We start from the raw sequence: 25,941 nt of genomic DNA, 5'->3' as shown, positions 1-25,941 counted from the left end.
TGTGTTTGTCCTTAGTTCATTAAGTAGCACTTTTGTTTGTTTTCATAAGTAGCAAACAAGTAGTAAATAAACTTAAGTTTATTTCCTTCTAATTTTGAGCAGTTTCTCTTTATTCTTGGATATTGGGATTTGGCGAACTCTTCTGGGTCATGGTTTCCGGCCTAATTATGACGCAGTAGGAAGATGATGATGATGGTGATTCTTAAATTACAATTCACTGATGATTTCAAGTCTGTTTTAGTTAACCCTCACAGTAATCCCATTAGGTAGGAATAAGAATTAAGTCCATTTTACAGATGAAGCAGTTAATACTCAGCAAAATTATATTCATAGAGCTATAGGTAGTAAGTCGGAGACTTAAGCTCAGATCCTCTGATGCCCAGATTCTGTTTTCTTTTCCCTGCTCTGCTTGATCTCTCATCTAATCTAGACTCCCTCACAGACCTGTGGTGTGGCTTATTGTGGGGAGTAGATCGTAATGACTCTGGCTCCTCAGATGGGCCGTGTTGGGAGGGATGGGACCAGGGAGCAGCAGTTTGGAAGAAAGAGAGAAAGGAGCTACCATTGCTGTGTGCCAGTTACCTTCCGTGCCCCATTTAATCCTTTAGATTTTGTGATGTGGTGTGTTTCTTCCGCATTTACAGATAGGGAAATTGAGGCATCATGTAATTAGGTAATATATCTTAACATCGGTTGTTGGAGAACCTGGAGTCATTTCTCTAACTCCCGAGCCTGCAAAGGGAGGCAAGCACAGAAGGTAAAGAGAAGCATCATTTGGAGAGGAGAAGCTGGTTTGAATAGAAGACAGCAAGAGCTTAACATGCACTGGGCTTGAGCTGAGGTCACTGATGTTGTTTTCTGCATTGATGCCCTCCCTAAAATCCCTCTGACAGACCAGACCCCCAGCACAGTCTGGATGACTAACAGGTAGTTAATGGTTCCTGATGCTAAATTCTGAAGGACTTTCCTGGGGATTTCATTTCCATACGTAGCATATATTCATTTGCTGCCACAGCACAGTGACTTTGCTTTAGCATTACAGTGCTTTACAGTGTCATCAGCGGTTAAACATTCATGTCTTCGAATCATTAACTAAGATATTACCAGATGAAAGTTTGTTTTTTTAATTGACACAATAATTTGTTCTCTCTTCATCAGACATACTATACTAATTTCTCTCCACACGTATATTAATTTCTCTCAAGTTATACTAATGTCTCTCAACATAGGCACTTAAAAATCTCAGTTCAGAATTAAAGCATAGGCATTAAAAGACAAAAACCCTCTAGGAGTTCTTGTCATGGCTCAGTGGTAATGAACCTGACTAATATCCATGAGGACACGGGTTCAGTCCCTGTGGGTTAAAGGATCCAGCGTTGCCATGAGATGTGTAGATTGCAGACATGGCTTGAATCTGGCTTTGCTGTGGCTGTGGCATAGGCCAAAAGCTACAGCTCAAATTTGACCCCTAGCCTGGGAACTTCCATATGTCTCGAGTGCAGCCCTAAAAAGACCAAAAAAAAAAAAAAAACCCTCTGGAGTTCCCTCATGACTCAGCAGCTTAAGGATCTGGCGTCATCACTGCTGTGGCTCTGGTTACGGCTTTGGCCTGGGGTCAGTTCCTGGTCTGGGAACTTCCACATGCTGCAGGTGCAGCCAAACAAAAACGAAAACAAAAAACCTCTGTTCAGATCTGGTTGCACCTGGAATTCTGTGTGCTCTCGAGTAAGACTGTTGGATGTCTTCACTGATTGTTGCTTACCTTTTCCTTGTAGATCATGGAAGAGACCTACAGAATGGAGTTCATGTATAGCGGTGTGGAGAGCAAGCAGGTGGTGATTATCCATCATATGAGGCTGCAGGCCAAAGCCTTGCAACTGATTGTAATAGCACGGACTACTCGAGGGTAAGATGTGCGGTTGGCCAAAAGAGGTGGTCCAGTCCTTTTAAAGCCACTTCCAAATGGATTCAGAGATCTCACCCAGGTTAATGATGCATGAGATGATATTCAGAAAGATTACCTAAGGGATGTGCAAGCTATTAATTTTCTCGTTTACATATTCCAAGTTCCATGTGTGGGTCAGATTAGATCCCTGGAAAAACCCTCCAGTGGCTCTCTGTTGCTTACCATGCAGCACGGATCTTCATCTGGCAACAAGGCATTCTGTATGGTTCTTGAGCGATTTCTCTTAAGAATTTAATGCCAGACCATTTTGTTCTCTTCTGAAGGGGCTGGTTGCTCTGTCCTAGGCAGTAAAGACAAATTAAGAGTAGTTCCAGAGTTCCCATTGTGGCACAGTGGCAACAAATCTGGCTAGGTTGCGGGTTCGATCTTGGCCTCCCTCAGTGGGTTCAGGATCCGGCGTTGCTGTGAGCTGTGGTATAGGTTGCAGACGTGGCTTGGATCTGGTGTTGCTGTAGCTGTGGGGTATGCAACAAACAAACAAAAGACAAATTAAGAGAATGTATAGGACTTCCCATCGCACAGTGGTTAATGAATCCGACTAGGAACCATGAGGTTTTGGATTCGATCCCTGGCCTTGCTCAGTGGGTTAAGGATCTGGCGTTGCCATGAGCTGTGGTGTAGGTCGCAGATGCGGCTCGGATCCTGTGTTGCTGTGGCTCTGGTGTAGGCCGGCGGCTACAGCTCCGATTAGACCCCTACCCTGGGAACCTCCATATGCCGTGGGTGCGGCCCTAGAAGAGGCAAAAAGACAAAAAAAAAAAAAGACAGAATGTATAGCGTTGTGAGACTACTTTGTAACAATCCTGAACTCTCTACTCATTAGTAATTTAATTATGGATAGATTTCTTTAGCCTCTCTCTGCCTTGTTTCCCTGTCTGTAAAATGAGAATGATGATATGGGGTTTCCTGGGGTTTCTCCTGGGGTTTCCATGAAGAATGTATGGGATAATACATGTGAAAACTCTTAGCAGGGTCCTTGGCACTTACTAAGAGCTCATTATAAAGATAGCTGTTAGAGTTTTTGATAATGAGAATTGCTATATTTCAGTGATTATAAAATGCATATTTAGGAGTTCCCGTCGTGGCGCAGTGGTTAACGAATCCGACTAGGAACCAAGAGGTTGCGGGTTCGATCCCTGCCCTTGCTCAGTGGGTTGACGATCCGGCGTTGCCGTGAGCTGTGGTGTAGGTTGCAGACGCGGCTCGGATCCCACGTTGCTGTGGCTCTGGCGTAGGCCGGTGGCTACGGCTCCGATTGGACCCCTAGCCTGGGAATCTCCATATGCCGCGGGAGCGGCCCAAGAAATAGCAAAAAGACCAGAAAAAAAATAATACTAAAATAAAAATAAAATAAAATAAAATGCATATTTAAAGATTTTAACTTCTCTGAAATCAGATTTTTTTTTCCTGTGTCCCAGGCATGTGGAAGTTCCCATGTGCAACTCAAGCCACTGCAGTGACAATGCCAGATCTTTCAACTGCTGTGCCACAAGAGAACTCCCTGCAATCAGATATTTTGATGGTGTGTCTTGTTTGATTGAAAGTGGTTTTGGGGAGTTCCCGTCATAGCACAGCGGAAACAAATCTGGGACTAGAGACCATGAGGTTTCGGGTTCATTTCTGGCCTTGCTCAGTAGGTTAAAGATCCGGCGTTGCCACAAGCTGTGGTGTAGGTCGCAGACACAGCTTGGATCTGGTGTTGCTATGGCTGTGGTATAGGCCAGCAACTGTAGCTCTGGCACAACCCCTAGCCCGGGAACCTCCATATGCCACGGGCACAGCCCTCAAAAGACAAAACAGCAACAACAACAAAAACAAACAAACAGAATAGACAGAGGACACATTTGATGCTCAGTCTGCCAGCTTTGCCAGCCTGAGTGCTGTTGGGAAATAAATATGAGTGTTTAAGCACTGAAAAATACATAATTGCGTATCATAATAGTGATCTGACAAACATAGGTAGTAATTTAATCTTAGCGATAGCCGTACATTTATTTAACAAATGTTTAATCTCTGCTATGTGCCAGTCACAGCTCAGAAAATATAGGTGCTTGTGATAGCATCTACACTTTTTCATTTAAAGAAAAAAGATCTCCTATTCAGCTTATATATGATTATTATAAAAGTTTAAATATTGCAGAGTAAGTAAAGGGTCTGTTCTCTGGTAATCCACTCCATCTAAAACAACTGACTAAATGTGAAGATTATAAATGTTTAGGAGTTCCCATTGTGGCTCAGCAGAAACAAACCCAACTAGTATCCATGGGGATGTGGGTTCAGTCTCTGGCCTTGCTCAGTGAGGTCTCAGATGCTGCTCAGATCTGGTGTGACTGAGGCTGTGGTGTAGGCTGCCAATTGTAGCTCTGATTTGACTCCTAGCCCAGGAAATTCAACCATGTGCCATGGGTGTGGCCCTAAATAAAATATGTTTAGGAGTTCCCTGGTTTCTCAACAGGTTAAGGATCTAGTGCATTACTGCTGTGGTGCAGGTTCCATCCCTGGCCCTAGAATTTTTGTGTGCTGTGACCACAGTCAAAAAATAAAGTAAAAGGAGTTCCTGTTGTGGCTCAGTGGTTAACGAATCCAGCTAGGAACCATGAGGTTGTAGGTTTGATCCCTGGCCTCACTCAGTGGGTTAAGGATCTGGTGTTGGCCGTGAGCTGTGGTGTAGGTTGCAGACGCGGCTCAGATCCTACGTTGCTGTGGCTGTGGTGTAGGCCAGCTGCTATAGCTCTGATGAGACCCCTAACCTGGGAACCTCCATATGCCGTGGGTACGGCCCTAGAAAAGACAAAAATAAATAAATAAATAAATAAAATAAGATAAAAGATAAAAGTATATTAGCATAAATAGAATCATAATATGCTTGACTAGTCTGCCTCATTTTCATTTTATCCACAATATAATATTTCATATCTCCATATAATTATATAGATTCAAATATATTTGATCTTTACTCATACTGTATTATTTTATATTTTTTCCGTTTGTATACATTCCTACCTTTTTTTCCCCTTGATTTTTGCTGGATTGATTGTTTCTTCTTAAAGAGGTTTGAAAGTTCTGTACCCTAATTTTAACTATTTGAGAGAAAGGCAGTAGTAGAACATAGTGGTAGAGAAGGCTGTGGTGCCTCATTGCTTAGGTACGTATCTCGACTCCACCATTTGCAGACTAAGTGACCTTGGACAAGCTACTTAAGACTTCAGTTTGTTTCCTTTAAGTGCCTCAGTTCGTTTCCTATAAATTAAGTTGGGATAATAATAGTACTTGCCTCTCCTTCATAGTGTTATTGCAAGGTATATTGAATTATTATATATGTAAAGCTTTAAAATACTCCCTGAGTATCAAAGAGTTGATAAATGTTATTAGCTCATTTTAGTTGTATAAATAGTATATTTACTCTTATTTTTTAATAAACCGATTGACCTTATGTTTGTTTCTGTTTTTGTTTTTTTGTCCTTTTGCCATTTCTTGGGCCGCTGCCGCGGCATATGGAGGTTCCCAGGCTGGGGGTCGAATCGGAGCTGTAGCCACTGGCCTACGCCAGAGCCACAGCAACGCGGGACCCAAGTTGCGTCTGCAAGCTACACCACAGCTCACGGCAACGCCAGATCCTTAACCCACTGAGCAAGGCCAGGGATCCAACCTGCAACCTCATGGTTCCTAGTCGGATTTGTTAACCACTGAGCCACAACAGGAACTCCTGACCTTATGTTTATCAGCATTAAAAAATAGAATTTATGATCACCTCTATCAAGATCCCATCTAATCAGATTGAAAGTTTTAGTGTACTTTTATTTGATTGTTTCATACTGGAAAATAATTTGGAATTTAGTTTCAGATTTTTTAAATTGATGTACAGTTGATTTGCAATATTAGTTTCAGGAGTACGGCATACTGATTAAATATTTTTATAGATTATACTCCATTAAAAGTTATTACAAGGTAATGGTTATAATTCTCTGTACTATTCAACATATTGATTATGGATTTTTGTTTGTTTGGGGGGCTTTCTTTTCTTTTTTTTTTTTGTATTTTTAGGGTTGCACTTGTTGCATATGGAAGCTCCCAGGCTAGGGGTTGCATCAGAATTGTACTAGCCAACCTACACCACAGCCACAGCAATGTGGATCCTTAACCCACTAAACGAGGCCAGGTGTCTAGTCCTGTGTATACTAGTTGGGCTCGTTACTGCTGAGCCACAATGGAAACTCCCGGATTATGGTTTTTAATGTATCTCTTATTTTAAGAAGCTTTTCTTAAAATATGCATCAATCTTTATAAGTACATTATGACAATTACTTAGCTCCACCTTGCTCACCACTGTTCTTTTTGTACCACAATTGTCTTTTAAAATTCCTTTTTCGGAGTTCCCGTCATAACTCAGTGGTTAACAAATCCGACTAGGAACCATGAAGTTGCGGGTTCAGTCCCTGGCCTCGCTTGGTGGGTTGAGGATCCGGCGTTGCCGAGAGCTGTGGTATAGGTCGAAGACATGGCTTGGATCTGGCATTGCTGTGGCCTTGGCGCAAGCTGGTGGCTTCAGCCCTGATTGGACCCCTGGTCTGGGAACCTCCATGTGCCATGGATGCGGCCCTAGAAAAAAAAATAAAATTCGTTTTTCTAATTCACTATCAATCCAACTGGAGCACATTCGCTACTCATTGTTTTTCAGAATAGGTGTATAAGAAGTATGCTCACACAGCAGAAATGAATCCGACTAGGAACGATGAGGTTGCAGGTTTGATCCCTCGCCTTGTTCAGTGGGTTAAGGATCTGGCATTGCTGTGCCTGTGGTGTAGGCCAGCGTCTATAGCCCCGATTGGACCCTAGCCTGGGAACCTCCATATGCTGCAAATGTGGCCCTAAAAAGCAAAAATAAATAAATAAAAAAAATAAAACTGCCTTATCTTATGTTTTCATATGTAAGTGAAATTTTTCCAGAACTCTGTAAATACTGCTCTGTTGCCTAATTTTAGTATTTAATATTATGGTTAGGATGTTTGATGTTAGTCTGGATCTCTTTCCTTTGTATGTGGCTTATTTTTCATGGCCCAAAGCTGTAAATTTTTCCTTTTCTTTATAGAATTGAGAAATTTTCACCAGGATATGTCTAGGTATGTGTTTCATTGTTCTTACTGACCTTTAGTGAGACTTTGAAGTCTCAGCTCTATTTTATCTCAGGGATTTTTTTTTCCTCCATTATTTCTTTAATTACCCCTTCTTCCATCCACTCCAGTCTCTTATACTGGATATTGTATCTTCTGGATTTTCCCTATATCTTATCTTTTATCTAATTTCAGTTTCTTTTTCTCCTTTATATTCTAAGTAAACTCCTCACTATACTGTTTTTAAAAATTTACGGGTGCCGGTTTTCATCATTTTTCATTCATTTCTTTCTTTGTTGAGTTGATGTCATTGTATTTTTATTTCCAAGTGTGCTTGCTTGCTTTTCTTTTTTTTTTTTTTTTGATCTTTTAAGAGCTGCAACCGTGGCATATGGAGGTTCCCAGGCTAGGGGTCCAATTGGAGCTGTAGCTGCTGGCCTATGCCACAGCCACAGCAACGTGGGATCCCAGCCGCATCTGCATCCTACACCACAGCTTATGGCAACACCAGATCCTTAACGCACTGAGCAAGGCCACGGATCAAACCCACATCTTCATGGATGCTCGTTGAGTTCATTAACCACTGAGCCACAACAGGAATTTCCTTCAAGTGTGCTTTCTTCTTTGTACCTTTTTAGTAGCTGTGTTTCTTGCTTTATCCTTTTAAGTCTCTTAAATCTCACTGAGGTTAATTTATTAGAATTAAAAATAATGTTTTCTTTGCTCTCTTGCCTTGACTTTATCTCATTGAGCCCTGCTTAGCCTCCTTTATAGTTCCTGATTGTCCTTATAACATCTAGTAATTTTCCATTGTCTTTTCATCCTTATAAATGAAAGTCTAGACTAGTTTAAATTGGCAATTGTATAGGCTTCCTGGAGAGCTATAAGTCAGTGTTTGGTTTCCCTTAGCTGACTTTATTTTTACATTGAAAGTGGGGGTTCTACTTCATGTACCATGTACCTGAGACTACCTACTCTGTTTTGGGGGTTGGGAAGAGTTTCCAAATCTTTTTGTATTTTAATGCTTGGAAATTCTCAAAACTGGTTCTATATAAGTAAACCAAAAAAGGTACCACTTGGCCAAATTGCTTTCATTTCAGCCTCTGCTTAGGTGAAGGCCTCCTTTCTGGCCTTGGTGGTCTTTGCTTGGTTAACCTTACCGTCAGATTGCACTTCTACCTCTGATGATTTGTCAGAGTTCAGAAAGTTGCAAGTGCTATTTGGGTTTTTAGGGAAAGGAATTATTGTTGCTTATAAATTTTCATTTGCCATTTATCATTTATCCATTCAACCAATATTTATTGAATAGCTGCTTGTGTCTGGAGATACCTGATGAAGCAAACCAAGTCTCTTCTCTCATGGAGCTTACAATTTAGTAGAAAGACTCAGCTAGGTTATTAGGAACCTTGATACCATTCTGTCACTTTTTTTTTTTTTGTCTTTTTAGGGCTGTGTCTGTGGCATTTGGAAGTTCCCAGGCTAGGGGTCGAATTGGAGCTGTAGCTGCTGACCTACACCAGAGCAACAACGCCAGACCCTTAACTCACTGAGTGAGGGCAGGAATCGAACTCATGTCCTCATGGATACTAGTCAGGGATTGTTACCACTGAGCTACCATGGGAATGCCCATTTCCTCGCTATTTTTTTGGTCATCGACTTTACTATTTTTTCAATTTAATTTTTATTTTATATTGGAGTGTAGTTGATTTACAATGTTGTGTTAGTTTCAGGTGAATAGGAAAATGATTCAGTTATGCATGTACATATATCCTTTCTTTTTTAGATTCTTTTCCCATATAGGTTATTACAGAATATTGAGTAGAGTTCCCTGTGCTATAAAGTAGGTTCTTGGTGACTATTTATTTTATATAGAGTAGTGTATATATGGTAATCCCCAGATCCTGGTTTATCCCTCCTACCTTTCCCCTTGGGTAACCATAAATTTGTTTTTGAAATCTGCAAGTTTGCTTCTGTTTTGTAAATAGGTTCATTGGTATCATTTTTTTTTAGATTCCACCTGCAAGTGCTATCATACGATATTTGTCTTTGTCTGACTTATTTCACTCAGTATGATAATCTATAGGTCCATCCATGTTTCTGCAGATAGCATTATTTCATCCTTTTTCATGGCTGAGTAGTATTCCATCATATATATATGTACCTCATCTTCTTTGTCCTTTCCTCTTTCGATGGACATTTAGGTTGCTTCCGTGTCTTGGCTATTACTGTAAGTAGTGCTGCTGTAAACACTGGTATGCATCAGTCTTTTCAAATTAGAGTTTTATCTTTTCTGGATATATGCCCAGGAGTAGGATTGCTGGATCATATAGTAGTTCTATTTTTAGTCTTTTGAGAAACCTCCATACTGTTTTCCATAATGGTTGTGCCAATTTACATTCCCACCTAGTGGTGTAGGAGGAGTTCCCTTTTCTCTACACTCTATCTATTATTATTTGTAGACTTTTTGATGATGACCATTCTGAGCAGTATGAGGTAATACCTTATTGTAGGTTTGATTTGCATTTCTCTAATAATAGTGATGTTGAACATTTTTTGGAGATGTGCTTTTTTGGCCATCTGTAGGTCTTCTTTGGAGAAATGTCTATTTAGGTCTTCTGCTTATTTTATTTTATTTTTTTTGTCTTTTGTCTTTGTTTTAGGGCCACACTCGAGGCATATGGAGGTTACCAGGTAGTGGTCTAATCGGAGCTATAGCTGCTGGCCTACACCACACCCCCAGCAACTCGGGATCCGAGCTGCATCTGCAACCTACACCACAGTTCACGGCAATGCTGGATCTTTAACCCACTGAGCAAGGCCAGGGATCGAACCACATCCTCATGGATGCTAGTCAGGTTCGCTAACTGCTGAGCCATGACGGGAACTCCTGCTCTTTTAAATTTTTAAATTTTTTTTTATATTGAGCTGCATGAGCTATTTGTATATTTTGGAGATTAATCCCTTGTTGGTCATCTCATTTACAGATATGTTCTCCCATCTCACATGATTTTATATAAGGAAAGAGTATTTGTTTTTTTTTCTTTCACTGAACTTTATTCCTTCAATTAACAATATATTTTCTTTTTCTTTTTTTACTTTTTAGGGCCACACCCACGGCATATGGAGGTTCCCAGGCTAGGGGTCTAATCGGAGCTACAGCTGCTGGCCTACACCACAGCCACAGCAGTGCCAGATCTGAGTTGCATCTGTGACCTACACCACAAAGCCAGATGTTTAACACACTGAGCAAGGCCAGGGATTGAACCTGCAACCTCATGGTTCCTAGTCGGATTCGTTTCTGCTCCGCCACGATGGAAGCACCAATTAACAATATACTAATGAAAATAAATGGAATGTTTCATGTGGAAATTTTAAGAAATAAAATGTGCAAAGATCAAAGGAAAAATCTGTTGTATTATTGTAAATTGCATTGGCCCAGCATGTCACCTGTATTATTTGGGTAAGTGGTCAGATTTTTATAGAAATGGAATACTGTCAGTACTTGAGGCCAAGGGAGCCAAGATAGAGAGGAAAGAATATAATCTGTGTTTGAGTGAAAAGTAACAAAACCTTTCCCCCTTTTGCATGAAAATTTGGTTTCCAGATCTGTTCCCAGAAAACATGAGAGCAGCAACTCTTAGTACTAGGTAACAACACTGTTATAGTAAAAATGGTATCTGAGAAAGTTGCATGTAGACTAGTAGGAACTGTGTGTGAACTGTAAATACCTCACGCAGACGCTATAGCTTGGGACATCACTGAACGCAGTGATTCTTATAACTGAGCATATCCCCGTGGGGACCCTAGAAGGTTATGCCTATCAGTTACTTCAAGAGATATTAGCGCCTATGGAGCATGAGGCTTCTAAGTGAATATGGGTTCCACATTCAACTGATGTAGATCTCATTTCCTTGAACCTGAGCTGTCAGTGGCAAGGTCAAAGCTCCCACACAGCTATGTGGACTGCTGGATGGGCTGCTGCAAGGACTCCTGCAGAGGGAAGAAAGTGACACTGCACTGCCTGTCAGCTATGCTTCTGTCAATCCTTACTGAATCTGGTGCCAGGTGGCCTGTGATAGGCTTTTATTTTGAAAATTCATTGAGCCGTATGACCACTGCAGTTAAAATATTGGGTCTTGGGATCCTGGCAAATATTTCCCTGTAGGTGCATTAGAAGTCGTCTATTTCTGTTAGAGATAATTTTTACAGTGTAATATGTTCATTGTCTTCTCATGTGGGTTTAGGTTTCTGGGACTTTGGTCCTAACTGCCCACTTCTCAAATTTCACAAGCAAATTACATGGGTTTTTGTTTGTTTTGTTTTTTCTTTTCAACAGAGTTGACCCTTTGTTTGGGATGTGTGAAAAATTTTTACAGGAAGTGGATTTTTTTCAGAGGTAAGTATTTCATCACCTAGCTTATTAAATCTTAGATATGCAGAGAATAGTACTTATAGTGAAGCAAGAGTGATCACAGGCAGAATAGCAACCAAGCTGTTGTTATGCATGCAGCATGACCTAATTTGTATACAGGTGACCCTCGGTATCCATGGGTTCTGCATTCATGGACACAGAGGGCCCCCACTCTACTATTCCATATTATATAAAGGACTTGAGCAACCATGGATTTTGGTGTCCGCAAAAGGTCCTGGAACCAGTTCCTCACAGATTCTGAGAGATAACTGTAGTTTTCTCTCTCTCTCTTTTTTTTTTTTTTTTGTTGTCTTGTCTTTTTAGGGACATACCTGCAGCATATGAAAGTTCCCAGGCTAGGGGTCAAATTGGAGCTACAGCTGGCCTACACCACAGCTACAGCAATGCAAGATCTGAACTGCATCTGCCGTCTACCCCACAGCTCAGAGCAATGCCAGATCCTTGACCCAGTGAGCAAGGCCAGGGATCGAACCTGTGTCCTCATGGATACTAGTTGGGTTTGCTTACTGCTGAGCCACAACAGGAACTCTAGATAACTGTATTTTCTTTACTTGTATATTGACTTCTTTTTTTTTTTTGTCTTTTGTCTTTTTAGGGCCACACCTGTGACATATGGAGGTTCCAAGACTAGGGGGTCTAATTGGAGCTATAGCTGCTGGCCTATGCCAGATCTGAGCCATGTCTGTGACCTACACCACAGCTCACAGCAATGCCAGATCCATAACCCACTGAGCAAGGCCAGGGATTGAACTTGCAATCTCCTAGTTCCTCGTTGGATTCATTTTTGTTTTGCCACAACGGGAACTCCTATAAACTTCTTAAGTTAGCTAAATATACAACAGGAATATACATCGGGAATTATTGTGATTCAGCACTCAGCTGGGCCAGAAGAAAACAAGTAAGAACTCAAAATCTTTTTTTTTTTTTTTTTGCCTTTTCTAGGGCTACTCCCACGGCATATGGAGTTCCCAGGCTAGGATTCTAATTGGAGCTATAGCTGCCAGTCTACACCAGAGCCACAGCAACACAGAATCTGAGCCGAGTCTATGACCTACACCACAGCTCACAGCAATGCTGGATCCTTAACCCACTGAGCAAGGCCAGGGACTGAATCCACAACCTCCTGGTTCCTAGTCGGATTCGTTAAGCACTGCGCCACAAGGGGAGCTCCAAGAACTCAAAATCTTTTGAAAAATCATGACCTATTTTTTTCACCATGGTTCTTAAACTTGCGTATTCTCTATAACAAAAATTTGTATCAGTTCTACAGGTAGCTTTTATTTTGTGGCCTAGATATGTTTTCTCAGAATTCTTTATGAAGTAAATTGGCTAAAACAGATGCAGTTGATGAATGGAAGTCTTGGTGAAGCCATAAGAGTCAAAGTAGTTACCAGACTTGTAGTGTGCTAGTGATAATAATACTGGAAAGAAGGCATTTATAGGATTATATAGTCTAATGCTGTTAAGTCCAATACTTCATTCTTCCACTTCTTGTTCGTACTACCATGAACTTTACCAAACCTGATGGTACAGGTTTGTGTGACTGTACTTCTCAAGTTTTTTTTTTCTTTTGGGAGATGAATAGCTTCCTATAATAGGGCTGAGTTGCAATACCACCCTTTATCAATAGGGGCTGCTCTCTAATAAATGATACCATCTAACTTGACTAAGACTGTGACTTAAATTTCAGTGAAGTCCATGTCTTTTGGGTTTTTTGTTTTTTGCTTTTTAGTGCCACACCCATGGCATATGGAGGTTCCCAGGCTAGAGGTCCAATTGGAGCTGTAGCTGTTGGCCTATGCCACAGCCACAGCAACGCAGGATCCTTGCTGTGTCTGCGACCTACACCACAGCTCACGGCAGCTCTGCATCCTTAGCCCACTGAACAAGGCCAGGGATCCAATCTGTGTCCTCACGGATGTTAGATTCGGTAACTACTGAGCCATGACAGGAGCTCCCATGTCTTTGGGTTTAAAAATTTTTTTTTAATTGAAGTATAGTTGGTTTACAATGTTGTGTAAGTTTCTGGTGTACAGCAAACTAATTTAGTTATACACGGTTTTAGATACTTTAAGGTGGAGAGTCTGTTTTTGCACAATTGAGATGAGATTTTTCAGAAAGGTGATAGCTCTGATTTGCCACAGTTTTCATTTGTTGTTTAGAGCTACCTATTCTTTTTTTTAAGTTGTATTGAAATATAGTTGATTTACAATGTTAATTTTCACTGTATATCAAAGTAACTGAACTGATATCACCCCCTCAGTGAAATATTTTTCAACTGTCCCCTTAAACAAAACAAAATATTGTGTAATCAGTCAGAGCCAGGAGTAAGTTACTTACCTTTTTTTAAGCCTTAGTGCAACATTATCCTCTCTGAGCCTCAGTGTTCCTGTCAGTGATTATAAACTCCATTAAGACAGCTGTTTTCTTTCTTTCTTTCTTTTTTTTTTTTTGGTCTTTTTTTAGGGCCGTACCTGTGACATATGGAGATTGCCAGGCTAGGATTTGAATCACAGTTATAGCTGCTTGCCTATGCCACAGCCACAGCAACACCAGATCGGAGCTGCTTCTCTGACCTACGTCGCACTTCATGGAATGCTGGATCCTTAACCCACTGAGCGAGGCCAGGGATCCAGCCTGAGTCTTCATGGATACTAGTCAGATTCATTTCCACTGCGCCATAACGGGAACTCCAAGACAGCTGTATTCTTTTCTTTTGCTCACTGTTATGTCCCCAGTGCTTTGTAAGTCCTAAAGATACATTTGTTAAATTAATGAATCTGTAATATGATAATAATAATTCTACTAATACACAGGATTGCTGGGGGGATTAAATAAGATAGTGAAGAACACTTAAGAAGATGCCTGGCCCATATAGATATTTAATAAACAAGGCTATCTTGGGATAGACCATGACGGAAGATGATATAAGAAAGGGAATGTGGAGTTCCCATCGTGGTGCAGTGGTTAACGAATCCGACTAGGAACCATGAGGTTGCGGGTTCGATCCCTGGCCTTGCTCAGTGGGTTAACGATCTGGCATTGCCGTGAGCTGTGGTGTAGGTTGCAGATGCGGCTCGGATCCTGCGTTGCTGTGGCTCTGGCGTAGGCTGGCAGCAACAGCTCCAATTAGACCCCTAGTCTGGGAACCTCCATATGCCGCAGGAGGGGCCCAAGAAATCACAAAAAGACAAAAAAAAAAAAAGAAAAAAAAGAAAGGGAATGTGGAGTTCCCGTCGTGGCGCAGTGGTTAACGAATCCGACTAGGAACCATGAGATTTCAGGTTCGGTCCCTGCCCTTGCTCAGTGGGTTAACAATCTGGCGTTGCCGTGAGCTGCGGTGTAGGTTGCAGACGCGGCTCGGATCCTGCGTTGCTGTGGCTCTGGCGTAGGCTGGCGGCTACAGCTCCGATTGGACCCCTAGCCTGGGAACCTCCATATGCCGCGGGAGCGGCCCAAAAAATGGCCAAAAAATAAAAAATAAAAATAAAAAAAGAAATGGAATGTGTGTATATATATATATGTAAGACTGGGTCACTTTGTTGTTTAGCGGAAATTGCCACAACATTGTAAATCAACTATACTTTAATAAAAATAAATTAGGGAGTTCCCATTGTGGCTCAGCAGTAATGAACCTGACCAGTATCCATGAGGTTGTGGGATCGATCCCTGGCCCTGATCAGTGGGTTAAGGATCCAGCATTCCTGTGAACTGTGGTGTAGGTCGCAGACGCAGCTCGGATCTGGTGTTGCTGCGGCTGTGGCGTAGGCTGGCAGCTGCAGCTTCAATTCTACCCCTAGCCTGGGAACTTGTATATGCCATAGGTGTGGCTCTTAAAAATTAAAAAATAATAAACATTAATACATAATTAATCAACAAGGTTATGGTCATGTCACTACAGCATAATTATCTAGGTCCATGGCTTCCTCAGGAGCCGTGAACTTCTCTAGTTCATCCTTTTTACCCCTTCAGGGCTTGGCAGATGTTTGGGGCTCAGCCTGTGGTGAATGACTGTCATAGTTGCTTCTCTTTGCTCCTTCAGGTGTTTCATCGCTGATCTGCCCCACTTGCAGGACAGCTTTGTGGACAAACTTCTTGACCTCATGCCCCGACTCATGACGTCCAAACCTGCAGAAGTGGTCAAAATTCTGCACACCATGCTTCGGCAGTGTACCTTTCTGCACCTCCCCCTTCCAGAGCAGGTCGGTGTCTGTGTCCTCCCCCTTCAGCTAAGTCCGTCCGTCCGAAGAGTCAAAACTGCTCACTTTGGTGATCCTCTTTGACCCATGGAGCAGCTGGATTAGGGCCTTTCCTTGGATTGGCTCCCGTATATCCACCCATTAGCTAAGGAGTCAGAAAGGCAGGGTCTTGTTTTGTTGCCGAGGAATAGCTTGGCTTTAGAATCCTATTTTCTTCTTGCTTGCAGATCCACAAAGCCTCAGCCACCATTATCGAGCCAGCGGGTGAGTCAGACAACCCTTTGCGATTCACATCTGGGTTGGTGGTGGCCCTGGATGTCGACGCAACCCTGGAGCACGTGCAGGATCCTCAGAGCACTGTGAAGGTCCAGGTCTGTCAGGTTTTGGTCCCCATGGGGCTTCTGAACTGACTGTGTTGACACTTTAAACTTGAGCACCCGCGTAATCTCTACCTGAGAGACGGAAAGTGGGGAGAGAGAAGAGATGGGTTTTTAAGGAAAAGAGCCTGGGCGTGAATCGCAGCTCTGCTGCTGAGTATGGATTGGAACAGGTTAAATTCAGAACCTCAGACTCTATTCCTGACAAATAGGGATAGTTGACATTGAAATGAGATTATGGGGAGTTCCCGTCGTGGCGCAGTGGTTAACGAATCCGACTAGGAACCATGAGGTTGCGGGTTCGGTCCCTGCCCTTGCTCAGTGGGTTAACGATCCGGCGTTGCCGTGAGCTGTGGTGTAGGTTGCAGACGCGGCTCGGATCCCGCGTTGCTGTGGCTCTGGCGTAGGCCGGTGGCTACAGCTCTGATTAGACCCCTAGCCTGGGAACCTCCATATGCCGCGGGAGCGGCCCAAGAAATAGCAACAACAACAATAACAACAACAACAAAAGACAAAAAAAAAATAAAAAAGGAAATGAGATTATGTATATAAAGTCCCTGGTACCCCATAAGGGTTCACTAAATGACAGGGCATCTTCTATTCTTATAATGTGAGCTAAGACTTGGCATTTTCAGGGCTACAACCAAACTAATACATGAGTCTCTTTCAGACTATGGGTGAGTCAGCTTGGTGAATAAAATTTATGGGTAGGAAAAAGCTGTCACTTTGGAGCATTCCCAAGTTAGATACAAATACTAGAGACACATGAGAGGCGCAATAAATAATCAAATTAATAGTCTTCAATCAATTTAATAGTTAATTAAGTCCTATAAAGAGTCCTACCCATTTGCCCATCCATCCTTTCATCCATGTGGGAATGCTTACTCTGTTGCACATACTAAGTTCTACACAAGTATGTCAGAATCCCTGTCCTCAGGATGCTTACTTTCAGTGAGAGATGGACAGATGGACTGGAAGTTGTAAAACAGTTCAGTCATCAGTTCAGACCGGCACAGGATGAGTTAAGAATATTATGGCTTCTGGGAGTTTCTGTTGTGGCTCAGTGGTTAACGAACCTGACTAGGATCCAAGAGGATGCAGGGTTGATCCCTGGCCTTGCTGTGAGCTGTGGTGTACATCACAGAAGCAGCTCAGATCTGGTGTTGTTGCGGCTGTGGTGTAGGCTGGCAGCTATAGCTCTGATTGGACCCCTAGCCTGGGAACCTCCATGGCCCTAAAAAGCAAAAAAAAAAAAAAAAGAAATTATGGCTTCTTCTTATATACCTGATTACTTGCACAGTATAGATCTAATTTTGGGATCCCACCTGCCACACTGCCTCCCTCCTGAAATGAGACACAGTTGTTGAAATAACCTGACCTGTTCTCAAGACTGAGAGACTGGTTCAGTGAAATAATGGACCAGTCTACTGACTCAGCTTCTGGATTTTGAAGCTTCTTAGCCTCTTCTGGATTGTGAAGTTTCAAAGGCAGGAATGACAGGGAACAGAATACACCACTTCCAAAACAACTGTCCTTGACCTAAGGATTATTTGGGAATGGTTATTTCTGAGAGGGGTTGACATAGTAGAACCCCTGAGAACAGCATAGAAGTTGCCCTTTAGTGAGGGAAATTGATATTTATAAGGGAAATCTTAGGAACTCATATCAATGGAGAGGGTACCAACTTAAATTTGCATAACAACCTTCCCTTGTCCACTGCGTTTTACCTTATAACCCTCATAACAGGTTCCCTCCCTCTTCAACATCTTCCTTTTGTCTTTAGCTGCAGCTGGTATTTAAGGTGATGGCTTGGGCAATTTCAGGGAGTTTTTCAGTTTCCCTGGGTCTCTCCCATGTATACAGGAGACATATTTGTCATTAAACTTATGTTTGTTTTTCTCCTGTTAATCTGTCTTTCATTACGGTGGGGTCTTAGCCAAGAACCTAGCAGGTTAAAGGGGAGATTATTTTTTTCCTCCCCCACAGAGTTATTTCCAGTTTTGGGCTACTTTAAAAAATTCTGAGAGTTCCTGTCGCGGCACAGCAGAAACGAATCCGACTAGGAACCATGAGGTTGAGCATTTGATCCCTGGCCTCGCTCAGTGGATTAAGGATCCAGCGTTGCTATGGGCTGTGGTGTAGTCCGGCAGCTACAGCTCTGATTAGACCCCTAGCCTGGGAACCTCCATATGCTGCCGGGTGCAGCCCTCAAAAAAAGACAAAAGACAAAAAAAAAAATTTTCCGCAACATATAGATAGGTAGATAGATACACACACTCATGAATTAGCATATGTCCACGCGTGGATAAAGTCTGAAAGGATGATCAGAAGTAAAGGATAAGGGGAGTTCCTGCTGTGGCACAGTGGGTTAAGAATCTGCATAGATGCAAACTATTACAGTTAGAATGGATAAGCAGTGAGGTCCTGCTGTATAGACAGGGAACTATATCCAATCACTTGTGATAGAACATGATATAAAAAATTAATATGAGAAAAAGAATGTATAATAACTGGGTCACTTTGCTGTATAGCAGAAATTGACAGAACATAGTAAACCAACTATAATTTAAAAAAAAAAAAAAAAAAAGGAGTTCCCGTCGTGGTGCAGTGGTTAACGAATCCGACTAGGAACCATGAGGTTTCGGGTTCGGTCCCTGCCCTTGCTCAGTGGGTTAACGATCCGGCGTTGCCGTGAGCTGCGGTGTAGGTTGCAGACGCGGCTCGGATCCCGCGTTGCTGTGGCTCTGGCGTAGGCCGGTGGCTACAGCTCCGATTGGACCCCTAGCCTGGGAACCTCCATATGCCGCGGGAGCGGCCCAAGAAATAGCAACAACAACAACAAAAAAGACAAAAAGACAAAAAAAAAAAAAGAATCCGATTACAGTGGCGGAGGTCACATCTGCAGCTTGGATTCACTCCGTGATACAGGAATGTCCAAATGCTGCAAGTGTGGCCATTTAAAAAAAGAAAGAAAGAAAGGATAAAGGCTAAAAGGTATTCCAGGCAGAAGGAATCTGAATGGAAAGGATGTAGGCACTGGCAGTAAGTACAGAAAAATAGTGTGGAGCAGGCAGAGGCAGCTTCCTGGAAGAAAGTAAGGATGAATCAGGCCCTGGAGGTGGTAATATTTGCCTGCAGTGACAGTAGAGGAAAAAAACCTCTGGCTTCCCAGCAGAAATTATAATCATGAGACCTACAGAGAACTGATTCTGAGCTGGCTGTGCAGTTGTGCTGCAGTTTTTTTGCCTCTCCCAACCCCCCCAAATTTTAGCAGTTCTCCACCCTAGTGGCACTTTATAATTATTTAGAAAGTGTTGAGAGAGTTCCCTTTGTGGCCCAGCAGGTTACGAATCTGACTAGTATCCATGAGGATTCGGGTTTGATCTCTGGCCTTGTTCAGTGGGTTAAGGATCCCGAGTTGCTGTGAGCTGTGGTGTAGGTCGCAAACGTGGTGCAGATCCTGAGTCATTGTGGCTGTGGCGTAGGCCGGCAGCTGTAGCTCTGATTTCAACCCCTAGCCTGGGAACCTCCATATACCGCAGGAGGGGCCCAAAGAAATAGCAAAAAGACAAAAAAAAAATCAGAATCCTGTGAGTAGGGCCCATGAATACCAGTTTTTGGTTTTTTGGGGATTTTTTTGGGGGGAGGGGAACAGGTGGTCTGCAACATGCCTCCCCAGAGTTCCATAGTTGAAAGTCCTGTATGGTCCCTACTTGATCCTTATCAGTATATTCCTGTAGCCCAGGTCTTTTATGTTTCTAGGATATGCTTCATTTCTTCATTTGACTCATTTGTACACTGTTCAGTGTAAGAGGCCTTATTCACGGATACCTGTGAGGCTCCCCTGGGTGCTGGAGGAGAGCTATTTCTCAGTTTGTGAGATTTGAAGAACTGGCCAGGGATTTGAGCAGTTCCTTCATTGAACTCTGTCCTCATAGAAAGAGATAAACAGCTTCCTAACTGCCTATGGTCTAGTGGAGAGTTTGAGAATTATTCTAATGCTTGGTAGTTGGTGATGGATGCTGGGCCATGGTGATGTGATTCAGAGCTGGGGAGGGAGAGTCATCCTGATGGGGGTGCCTGCAAAAAAGGCTTTTCACACTGAGATTAGTATTTTAACTTATCCATGTACTTAATAGAGGCACTTTATTCCTGTTACTCATTCACCAGGAATCAGGAGACATTTGTCATTCACTGCTCTGTACTGGGGAGGGGGTAGAGAGATGTCGGCAGTGTTGTCTTTCCTTCCAGGAGCAGTTTCTTATGAAGGCTAAAATGTCTTCTTTTCCTCCTGTTTTCGGGTTCACAGCAGAAGTCACCAACAGTTTTGTTAAAAGCTCATGGCTCTTCTGCCTCTGTTTCTCATTTCTGTCACCTCTTAGGTCTTGTATCCAGATGGCCAGGCTCAGATCATCCACCCTAAGCCCGCAGACTTCCGGAATCCAGGCCCAGGGCGGCACCGGCTTATCACTCAGGTGTACCTCTCCCACACCGCTTGGACAGGTAAGGAGTCAGGGGCCAAGGCATTTGTTTTTTTTTCAGTTTGAAAATATGATTGAAGCAGGGCTGCTGAGGGTTGAACTTGATTTCTTGAGGAGCTTAAAAGCTCAGACTGGACACATTTAGACGAACTGGCTGCATTGCTTTGATTGCACAAAGCACAAGATTTCTTTTAGAAGATAAAAAAGGAGATTATGGCGCTCCTGCTGTGTCACAGTGGGATCAGAAGCATCTCTGCAGCACCAGGACGTAGGTTTGATCCTCGGCCCTTCACAGTGGGTTAAAGGATCTGGTGTTGCCATAGCCGCAGTATAGGTTGCAACTGTGGCTCGGATCTGATCCCTGGCCCTGGAACTCCGTATGCCACAAGGCAGCCAAAAAAGATAAAAAAGGAGATTACAACAGAAAGGAGTCTCGATAGAAAAAAAGAAAGGCGGGGTGAGGGGACTGGGAGAGGAAAAAAGAAAAGAGTCTCATAGAAAGGACCCCTGGGCTGGATATCAGGAAACGATGTTCTTATCCTAACTTTGCCACTGACTTGCCACATAACCCTGGACAAGCCAAACTCCCTTCTACTGTTTCCGCATTTTCAAAATGAAGATAATGGTTCTCAATGTACTATTTAGGTCTGAGAAATACTCTAAAAACCAAACAGTTTTATATTTCTTACCAAAAATTTAAAATCACTCTTTTTGTCTGTGAACAGTTCAGTTCATTCCTCCAAAACAATTAAAATGACAACTGTTACTGCCCTCCCTTCCCACGTGGGCTGCTTTGTAGGCGATGCAAAGGAATGTGATCTTTTCCTATACTTTACGCTCCCCATACAGTGACTGAGTAGAGCCTCGATCATTTGAGAAAAGACAGGGAGGTTACTTAAGAAGTTCCTGTTGTGGCTTAGCGGTAACGACTCCAACTAGAACATAAGAGAACGTGTGTTCGATCCCTGGCCTCGCTCAGTGGGTTAAGGATCCAGTGTTGCCATGAGCTGTGGTGTGTGTTGCAGATGTGGCTTGGGTCCCACGTTGATGTGGCTGTGGTGTAGGCCAGCAGCTGCAGCTCCAATTTGACTCCTAGTTTGGGAACTTCCATATGCCAGGGTACGACCCTAAAAAGACAAAAAAGAAAGAAAGAAAAAGACATGGAGGTTACTTAAATATTTTTCTTTAATTATAAAGATTAAAATGAGAGAATACAGGTGCAGTGACAGTACATTTCAAGCCTCTAAGTCTACTTTGAAAACTTTAAAAAGAGGCTCAGTCGCTCAGTCTGCAGAACCAAAAATGTAGGAGAGAATTGACCTCAGTGATGTTGCCTAAGTCACTGAAGATGATGCAGAACCATGGTTGTTACTTGAGAAGATGTTTAATACCACCAAATCTGGTTTATCTTAGAAATAAACCTTCTGGAACTTTCTTTCACTGTTTTTGAATCCATGAGTAACTATTTAGTGCCCTTATTAATGGTTTTTCTCTATCAGAGGTGTTAGGTGGGTATAGATGACTTGGTATAAAGTTGTCACGAAGAGGAAGTGGTGCTGTTGGCCTGGGCCAGGCCTGCACTTCAGGCTGCCCTGCGCCTGGAGATTTGTAATTAATACAGGATAACTTCCTCCGAGAGATTTCTATGTAATCACAATTACAAATCTCTATTTTAATTCTCTGCCCGGCACTTACTAGTGCCAGATGTTTTCTCATTTGTTGACTGACTTTCCAATTAGGACGTAGGTTCCATAGGAGCAAGCACCTCGCTTTCCTCTGTGTTCCCAGTGCCTCTATCTTCTGTGTCCCTTGTGCCTAACATGTAGTAGGGACTCAACAAATAGTGAAAATCCAACATAAAATTTAAAATTTGCAATTAAAATTTATTTAATTCTTAGGAAACTTTGGGGTGAGAGTTAGTATTCTGCTGTTTGTTTTATAGACACATAGGTGGAGGCCAACGTTGCTTATGAGTGGTGGCACTGAGGCTGGCATTCAGATGTCCTAACTCCCAAATCCCTCGTGTTTTCACTATCCCATCCTCCCACCTGACTTGGGACCCTAGTGTGACTCGTCTTCTCATTCTGAATGTGCCCACACCTTCTTCCTCCTAATCCAGCAAATGAGGCCTGGTGTGGTAGGGGCTCCTCCATCTGGTCCCTCAGCTGCCTGCCGAGAGCCTGTCCTCTGGGAGAGGGGACGCTGCCAGGTCAGAAGCTTTGAGACGCATAGATGGGTTTCCAAATTCTGCCTTGCTTGTGATCCTGAGAAAGTTATTTTACTTTTCTGTCTCACTTGATCTTTTTTTTTGTCTTTTTTTGCCTTTTCTAGGACTGCTCCCGCGGCATATGGAGGTTCCCAGGCTAGGGGTCGAATTGAAGCTGTAGCCACTAGCCTACGCCAGAGCCACAGCAACACGGTATCTGAGCCACGTCTGTGACCTACACCACAGCTCATGGCAACGCCAGATCCTTAACCCACTGAGCAAGGGCAGGGATCGAACCCGCAACCTCATGGTTCCTAGTCGGATTCGTTAACCACTGCGCCATGACGGGGACTCCTGTCTCACTTGATCTTTAAGATGGGAGTAATAATGCGTAACTTATAAAGCTGTATTCTTCCAGGTGAAACAAGTCATTTGCATGATTTGTCCTTGATTTTTTGTCTCTTTCTCCCATTGTCGCCTCCCTCTTGTTTTCTCTTCCTGCTCCTTTCCTCTGTTGGCAGTGGCTTGAATTACCTTTCTGCTCACATGCTGGTAAAGGAAGGCATAATGACCAGGTGGGGTTTAGTCCTCTGACCTTACCAGGGTTTGGCTTCTGAAAGTGCTGTGAGAGCCAGGGCTAGGTTGTGGTTGCTGGGTTGGCAGTAGCCATCTAGGACCAGAGAGGAGAGCGTAGTGGGAGAGCTGATACTGGAGCCTAGTACCAGAGAGCAGTGGTCGTTTCATCACAGATACACTCAAGGCTGGTATGAGGCCCTATATTAAATGATGATGCTGAGACAGCTCGCTGGGGTTGGCTGAGCTGCTCTGGCTGCCTGCCAGCCTCTTGCTTCCTGAAGGACAGCAATCTAGTCTCTGTTCTGCTCCTTAGGGAAAAGTCTGGAAGTGACTAGGAGGACGTCCGAGGAAGCATTGAGAAGTCTTGGGATCTCTGCCCTTGTTCATTTAGATCTATCCAGCCCTTATTCTCCCCTCTAAGCTCTTCAGCCTTGGGCACCTCCTCAATACTCGCACCTTTCAGGAAATTAAAGAGATGACCCAGTCGCAGGAAATCAAGGAAGGACACCCACGCTCGTGGTGTTCTGGGTCTTTTCACTTGCCCTTAAGTTTTTCTGAAATCCCCTCCTCCTTCTTTATTGAAACCACATGGTTGATAGAAAGATTAGTTGCTTAGTTTATGAACTGAGCTCAAATTCTGTCGCTGGTGTGGATTTGGGCAGTCACTCAGAACCTCTCAGAGCCTTGGGACTTTGTTGGATTGTGACCGTCTTTGTTTTGTGGTGTGGCATGGTCAGCACTCTTGGGGTTGTGTGCTCGGCACAGAGCAGGTGTTCTATTCCAAGGCCTTCCTGTGTTCCCTCCTCATTGCTTCTTACAGAGTGTACACTGTGCTCCATTGCAGCTGTCTCTGCCTCCTCCACCAAATAGTCAGCAGTCTGAGGGAGGTCTTGTTTATTTTTGCTGGAGGCTGCCACCTGCAGACACCAGATCGGTAACATAATGTCATGTCATGAAAGAATGGAAGGTTCCGTGCCATGATTTTAGGTCCCTAAAATATGTTCACTAGTGAGTTTTCTGTCAGAACTGTTTCCTAATGAAAGGCTCCTTTTACACTAATACAGTAGAGTCCACTGAGCATGCAGCCCCTGGAGCCAGAGATTGCCTGTGCAGAAAGGGCGTGATTGTCTGGGCACAAGAATCAGCCACATGCATGTACCTTGTGGCTCTCTGTCTTGAGACTGGAAGGCCTCCGTGGAAGAAGGGTTTTTATTTTTTTATTTTTTTGTCTTTTTGCCTTTTTCTAGGGCCACACCTGTGGCATGTGGAGGTTATCAGGCTAGGGGTCTAATCGGAGCTGTAGCCGCTGGCCTACACCAGAGCCATAGCAACTCGGGATCCGAGCTGCGTCTGCGACCTCCATCACAGCTCACGGCAATGCCATGTCCTCAACCCACTGAGCAAGGGCAGGGATTGAACCCGCAACCTCATGGTTCCTAGTCGGATTTGTTAACCACTGCGCCATGACGGGAACTCCAAAAAGAAGGGTTTTTAGCTTGCTCTCTGACTGTCTCAGCAGCCATGGCTCTGAACTACTGGGAGCCCAGGAGGCCCGAGGAGGAGATGGCAGTGGCAGAAAAGCAGAAGCACATCTGCAGGCTTAGGGATAGGCTCACAGGATTTCAGGCTGGCAAAGTGTTTTTGTTGGCTAAGGGGGGAAGAATGGGATGCAGACAGATGAAGAAATGGTATTGAAACCCTCCTGCTTCCATTTTTAATGTTGCTTTTTCTTGACACTTCATCTTAATTCCTAGGCATTGCCCAGTCACAGAGGATATTTTTTTGTCTTTCTTTCTAGAACCATGCCAGGTGGAAGTGAGGCTGCTGCTGGCCTACAACTCCAGTTCACGCATTCCAAAGTCCCCCTGGATTGAGGGTGGTGAGATGTCACCCCAGGTGGAAACCAGCATCGAAGGCACCATCCCCTTCAGCAAGCCTGTGAAGGTTTACATAATGCCCAAACCCGCAAGGCGCTGAGTCCCAGGCAGTCTTTCCAGCCATGGGATCAGAGTGAACCGGAAGCCTGGAGCATTTCACCCAGAAATGGTACATAGACCTAAGGAGGAACATGTGACCCTCAGCATCTCCTGGGTACCAAACTTGGCCACATTATTTTGTAGTAAGGAAGCCAAAACAAAAACAACAACAAAAAGAAAACAAAACCCTTCAAGTCTGTCCCATCCCACCCCCACCTCCCCAGCCCTGCCCCCAATAAAGTTGAGAAAACAACAAGCTCTTCTAGTCCCTGGTCCTTAAAGAAATTTGTGTGGCTACGGGCCCTCTTTCTTCAGGTGTGAAACACAAAGATCCAATTTTCTAGCCGCTTCCAAAGAACTGGTTATTGAAGCCATAACCTTATTTCTTGAATAGTCAGTTTGCCAGGACCGATTCCAGAGCAGCTTTGACTGCTGTACTTTTTCACCATCGGCAGTTCCTGAGCAGCCTCAGACATTCATTATCTTGCTGAGAGTCTCCTTTCCTAACTCAGGCAGAGCTGGGCCAAGGACTGAACGAACAGCTGAAGAGTGAATCATTTTCATCCCTCAGGGAAACTCCTGATCTTGACTGCCATTATCCTTTGAACCAAAATATT

The 25,941-nt window shown here is 43.4% G+C and overlaps 1 protein-coding gene across 2 annotated transcripts in view; it reads left to right on the top strand.

The window, feature by feature from the left end:
- The window catches only part of INTS4 (integrator complex subunit 4), a 121,719-nt gene extending 96,139 nt beyond the window's left edge, over positions 1 to 25,580 (top strand). For both annotated transcript variants that reach the window (XM_047752356.1, XM_047752357.1), the window contains 6 exons: positions 1,776 to 1,906; positions 11,414 to 11,473; positions 15,552 to 15,711; positions 15,936 to 16,079; positions 20,468 to 20,588; positions 25,147 to 25,580. In XM_047752356.1, coding sequence (XP_047608312.1) covers positions 1,776 to 1,906; positions 11,414 to 11,473; positions 15,552 to 15,711; positions 15,936 to 16,079; positions 20,468 to 20,588; positions 25,147 to 25,325 — 795 coding nt within the window. In that variant the 3' untranslated portion in view covers positions 25,326 to 25,580. The remainder of the gene's footprint in view (positions 1 to 1,775; positions 1,907 to 11,413; positions 11,474 to 15,551; positions 15,712 to 15,935; positions 16,080 to 20,467; positions 20,589 to 25,146) is intronic.
- Positions 25,581 to 25,941: the final 361 nt, after the last annotated feature.

This window comes from Phacochoerus africanus, chromosome 11 (assembly GCF_016906955.1).
Source record: "Phacochoerus africanus isolate WHEZ1 chromosome 11, ROS_Pafr_v1, whole genome shotgun sequence".
Taxonomy (NCBI): Eukaryota; Metazoa; Chordata; class Mammalia; order Artiodactyla; family Suidae; genus Phacochoerus; species Phacochoerus africanus.
The sequence above is the reverse complement of the archived record's forward strand: the minus strand, read 5'-3'. Positions and strand labels throughout refer to the sequence as shown.